The 6,000-nt window shown below is 40.2% G+C and overlaps 1 protein-coding gene across 3 annotated transcripts in view; it reads right to left on the bottom strand.

The window, feature by feature from the left end:
- Nucleotides 1-582: 582 nt before the first annotated feature.
- Nucleotides 583-6,000, bottom strand: part of LOC140200854 (uncharacterized) — a 36,706-nt gene continuing 31,288 nt past the window's right edge. For 2 of the 3 annotated variants that reach the window (XM_072264585.1, XM_072264639.1), the window contains exons 4-5: nt 3,678-3,824; nt 583-821 (exon numbers count right to left, since the gene is read on the bottom strand). In XM_072264585.1, coding sequence (XP_072120686.1) covers nt 775-821; nt 3,678-3,824 — 194 coding nt within the window. In that variant the 3' untranslated portion in view covers nt 583-774. Of the gene's footprint in view, nt 1,712-3,677; nt 3,825-6,000 lie in introns of all 3 variants that reach the window. The other variant, XM_072264522.1, reaches the window with a different exon arrangement.

Genomic DNA, 6,000 nt, shown 5'->3' with positions numbered 1-6,000 from the left:
GAGCCTCAGGACCTACGCCACCAGGTTCAGGAGCAGTTATTACCTGTCAACCATAAAGCTCTTGAACCAAAGGGGATAACTTCACTCCAGTTGTCCCATTGATATGTTCCCACAATCTATGGACTTGCTTTCAGTGACTTTTCAGCTCATGTTATTGATATTTATTGCTTATTTATTATTGTTGATTCTTTTTGTATTTGCACAGTTGTTACAATCTTTCATTGATTCTATTATGGTTATTATTCTATTATGGATTTATTGAGTAACTTTGCCATCTTATATGAGCTACATGTTCATTATGCTGTTCCTCCAGCAGACCATGTGTTGCTTGGTTTATTGAATCCTGGGTAAAGCGAAAAATTGAAAAATAAAACTAGGTCAAAGTCTTAAACCAGAGATTGGGCCAGAATTAGAACTAGAGATCTCGACCTGATGCGCTCAATAAGTTTTCCCTTGCTCTGCACAGTAACTGCAATTGCTATTTCTTTGGGAAACCATGTAAAGTGTGATCATAATGCCTTGTCATATTTAGTAAGCCTGGTTGAAATGCAAGTAAAGAATAAGCCACATGAAGACTTGTGGTATTTTTGAAAGCTGTTATATATTTCACATCCTTCAACATAGACACCTAAGCAAATCAAAACACAGGTCATTTTAAGGAAGTATATAGCTCTTGTGATGCATCATCTCCCTTCTCAACATAACAATATGTAGAGATCAGGAAGCGTTTCCAGGCTGCTACTTATTTCAGTTGGATCTGGGCTCTTCTGTTTCTTAAATCCATCTACCCAGCCGAGTCCATAAACCATAATTCATAGTATCTTTGCAAAACAAAAATATCTTATTAAAAATCATATTTGATCTGTTAGAACAAATTTCATATAAATGTTTTACATATGTGACCAATCATAAAATTATTTATATTTTTATCTACACAATGCAATGAACATTAAAATGACCACTTTGGTGGAAAACCTAATCAAGCCATCTCAGCTGACCAACAGTACCCAGTATTACAAGCAACTTGGTGGAGCTCTCAAAGTCCATACTCCGACAGAACTATTCATACTATGAAGCCTCCTATAAAATCATTAGTGTTACAAAACAAGGAATGCCTTTTTAAAATGATGCTTTACTTTCGTACAGTTGAGGTTACATAATACCACCAGATTGTTACAATCCCCTCTTTTTAATTACAAGTTGACTATTCAATGCTGTTTTGTCTCAATTTTTTCTTTTGTTTAGTTTGCTGGTTTTCTTCTGAATAAATTTTAAAGCAATTTTGTTTTTAAGTTGTGATATTCCAGTCCCACGTTAGAAAGATCGGCACATGCTGAGATTTTGTTGACTTCATGGTGAATGTAGAGTGAGAAGTACCAGCTGCAGAGAAAAAAACCTGTCCCTGCCTCTCACCTGTACAGTGATGTAACTGTATTGTCTAAGCAGATCAACAGCACACCGAGTTATCCAGCTGAATGTATTGGTTGGGTATAGCTTGGCAAATATTTGTAGAAACACCAGACCAAAGTTGAGTAAAAGCAGCTTCCTCTTTCTTCGGCAGGATGGCTGATACTGACTCTTAAAACCTCTCAAGGAGAGTGATTGCAAAATTTGAAGCAGCTGGATAAGTTCCAGGTGAGAGGAGAATATTAATGGGAGAGCTTCTCAAAATTGTAGCAAGCAAAGGTTTAATCTTCTTTATTTTTTGTTACTAAAAGGAAGAAAATATTGAAAGTAGGTATTACTTTGAATTGGATATCTACACAATGTAGACAGCAGCAAAATATCAACAAAATGATTAATTTAAGACTATAGATATAGGAGCTGAATTAGGCTACTTGCTCTGCCATTCAATCACAGTGGATTTATTTTTCTCAATCCCATACCCACCATTTCCCTGTGACCCTTGACCCAATTATTAGTCTACAACCTGTCAATCTCTGCCTTAAATATACATAATAACTTGGCCTCCATATCCAGCCTTGGCAACAAATTCCACAGATTCTGGCTGAATTGTAACTGGAATTTCTTCAGCCAACATTCTCTGGCAGAAAAAATTCCTTCCTCATCTCAGTTGTAAATGGATGTCCAATTATCTGAGGCTGTGCTCTCTTTCTAGATTCTCCTACTAAAAGTAACATCCTCTCCACATCCATAAACTCTAGTATTAGAAATATTCTGGCACATTTTATTTATTAGTAGTTAGATCACATATCGCTGTTTATTTCAGTATTTCGCATTTGGATATTTGTTTACTATTAGAGTGAAGCTTGGTATCAGCCATTTCTGGTTTACTTCACATTGTACAAGAATTCAACTAGAAACCTTCTGATATGAGGCATGCCTGCACATCACCTGTGAACTGTATCAGATGGCATTGGATAATGCTGAGGTTTCCTTGGAAGTCAGCATGGAAGTGGATAGCTGAGGAGTAAAGCTGTTGGAAAATACTAATGCTTTAATAGCCTTGTATGGATTTTTACCAAAACTGATTCTGGAAATTTAATTTACTTATTAATGAACACAGGACAGAAAACAGCTCAGGAACAGACCTTTTGGCCCATCATAGCTGTGCCAAACATGGTGCCAAATTAAACTGAATTTCTTCTGCCTGCACATAGTCCATATCCTTCCATATTCATGTAACATCTAAAAACCTCTTTAATGCCACTAGCATATTTACTTCCTCTGCTATTCCTTGAGGCAAATTCCAAGCACCCAACACTCTCTGTGTAAAATACATAAACAAAATCTTCTTTAAGTTGTCCCACATATCTCCTTTAAACTTTCCCCCTTGCGAATTAAGTGCATGTCCTCCAGAAAGACAGAGATTCAGTAGATGCTGGAAATCTGGAGCAATGCACACAAAATGCCGGAGGACTTCAGCAGGTCAGGCACCGTCTATGTAGAGGAATAAACAGTCAACGTTTTCCTTTAGAATTTCCCATTTTGATCCTGAGAGAAAGATTCTGATTGCCTATGCTCTCTACCTCTCATTATTTTATAAACTTCTACCAGGATTCTCCTCAGCCTCCAATGCTCCAGAGAAAACAGCCCAAGTTTGTCCAGATGGACTCCTAGCCTCACAATCTACCCTGTTATGATCTTGTACTTTTCAATTGCTTTTCTACATTGATTTTGTTTTACTAGTTTAATGCACTGTGTAACTATTTGATCTGTATAAACAGTATACTAGACAAGCTTTTCACTGTATCGTTGTACAGTACGTGCCAAAAATAAACCAATACCATTACCAATACCAGCCTCACCTTATTAGCACATGCTCTCCAGCTGAATTCAGGTTCTGAAAATTTACTTTACTTGTTAAAGGGTAACAAAGACTTGTTATTTAATCTAGTCTCTCAGTGGAAAGCACAACGTTTACAGTGCTGGAAACTACCAAGGAAGGGGGTTTAGTGGATATATCTTGGGCCATGGTTATCTAGTTACCAGCTTGCATCTCTGATTCTGTAATGTTGTAGGAGTGTTAGGTTGGAGATGCTACAAATAGCACGTATGGGCACAGTTGGATGAAACTTTAGGATCAGGGGCCTCAAGACCATAAGAAATTCAAGATGGGCAATAAGATGGTTTCTCCTTGTTAACCTATTGTTCAGCACATGTTTAGTCTGGTGAGGGATTTGCACATTTAATAAACAACCTTATTTCTAACATACTTGGCTCTATCGGCTCAGGAGGCAAAAGGTCTTCAGATGTCTCCACTTCATTTTCCTTTTCATCATTGGCTTTGATGGCTATCTTGCACTCCATTTTCTCTCCCGTCTCACCTGGACATGGAAACCATGAAATCTGAGTCAAGTCACCTATCCGGATGAGAACAACAGAAGTGAGCAAATCAGAAAATGAGTTACCGGAAGTTATATGATTTGATACTGAGTCTTCCTCCCGCATTATTTCAGTGCAATCCAATGTAAGCTTGAGGAATAATGCCTCTTCTGTCTGGGCACGTTGCAGACTCAATATCAACTTCAACAACTTTAGGTAATTCACATTCTTTGGCTGCAGCAGAACTGTCTGGTTCTTCAGTCAACCATCTGTGATATTGGCTCAGTTTAGCTCCTTCCACTGGTACATCCTGATATTATAGGTCGACCTTCACTAATCCGGCACCATTGGGACTTGAGGAGTGCCGGATTAGTGAAAATGCTGAATTACAGAAGGATCACATTAAGCATAATCAGTGCCGGATTATCGAAGGAACCGGATTACAGGTAGTTGGATTAGTGAAGGTCGACTTCACTATTATCACTTGCAATACAGTATCACGTAAGGGTTGCATTTTGCATTATTTCAGATTGCACTACAATCTTTGTACCATTTCTGTTGTTCAGCACTCGTATTTATTATTACATGTATACCGTTTACTCCATGGACTTCATTTCAATTTCATTGCACCATGAAGTATATGACAAATAATCTAAACTAATTCTACTGCTACGACGTGGCCACTCTCAGGTTGGAAGAGCAAAACCTGTTATCCGTCTGGGTAGTCTCCAACCTCAAATAGTATGAACTTTGATTTCTCTAACTTATCCCCCTGCCCCCTTCTCTCTTTTTCCATCCCCATTCTGGCTCCCCTCTCACCCTGTCTCTTCTCACCTGCCCATCACCTTCCTCTGGTGCCCCTCCTCCTTTCCTTTCTCCCATGAACTACTGTACTGTCAGATTCCTCCCTCTTCAGCCCTTTACCTCTTCCACCAATCACCTCCCAGCTTCTCATTTCATTGTCCCTCCTCTACCCACCCACCTTGCCCTTCACCTGGTCTCACCTATCACCTGACAGCTTGTACTCCCTACCCCTCCCCTCCCATATTCTTATTCTGACTTCCTTGCCTCTTCCAGTCCAGTCCTGATGAAGGGTCTCAGCCCGAAACGTTGACTGTTTATTGCTCTTCATAGATGCTGCCTGACCTGCTTCGTTACTTCAGCATCTTGTGTGTGCTGCTCCAATCTAGTCCAATCCTTTGATCTATAACTATCTGTCAACTTTAACCCATCAATCTCTACATATTCCCACAGTTAATCCTAACCTCATCCTAATACACATATATTCTTTTTGTCCTGCCCATCCAACCCCAACCCAACTCTGCTACTAAATAAACTATTTTTTTTCTCTTTCCATGTATGCTGACTGACCTGCTTGAGCCTTTCCAACATTTTCTGCTTTTATGGCAATTTTGGGGATGGTGGTTGAATAGCGTAGGTGAATAACCAGTGCATTTTGCACATGGTATTCACTGCAGTCACTGTATGCTGGTGGTGGAGGGACTGAATATCTTGAGTGATAGATGAGGTGTCCATCAAACAGGCTGCTTCATTCTGCACAGTGTCAAGTGTTTTGAATATTGTTGGATCTAGATTCATTCAGGTGGGGTGGAGTGCGAGGGATTCCAGTCTTAGAATTAATGCTAGACAACAATTAGTGTTGGAATTCGGGGAAGTCTATGTCATAGAGACAGACCTTTAGCTTGTTTGGGAAAATGACGAGGCGATAGATAGGAGCTACAGGAAGGTAGTCACTCCTAAATTGCAAGAGGCAGGTAACTGGGTGACTGTCAGAAGAGGGAAAGGAAATGGGCAGCCAGTGCAAGAGTACCCTGTGGTCATTCCTGTCCCCCTCAATAATAAGTATATCACCCTTGATACTGTTGGGGGGGAATGACTACCGGGTGGAACTGCGGCAACTGTGTTGCTGCCATTGAGCCTGGCATTGTGGCTCAAAAGGGAAGGTGCGGGAGCAAAGAAGGCTGCAGTAGTGATAGTGGGTTCCATAATTAGAGGAGGGGACATGAGATTCTGTTTACTTGCAAGCGACACTCAGATGTTGCGTTGCCTCCCAACTGCCAGGGTCAGAGGTGTCTCTGATTGGGTCCATGGCATCCTAAAGGGGGGAGGCGAGCAGCCAGAAGTCTTGGTATATATTGGTACCAATGACATGCGTAGGAAAAGGGAGGAAGTCCTGAAGAGAGAATTTAGGGA

This window comes from Mobula birostris, chromosome 1 (genome assembly GCF_030028105.1).
Source record: "Mobula birostris isolate sMobBir1 chromosome 1, sMobBir1.hap1, whole genome shotgun sequence".
Classification (NCBI taxonomy): domain Eukaryota; kingdom Metazoa; phylum Chordata; class Chondrichthyes; order Myliobatiformes; family Myliobatidae; genus Mobula; species Mobula birostris.
The sequence above is the reverse complement of the archived record's forward strand: the minus strand, read 5'-3'. Positions and strand labels throughout refer to the sequence as shown.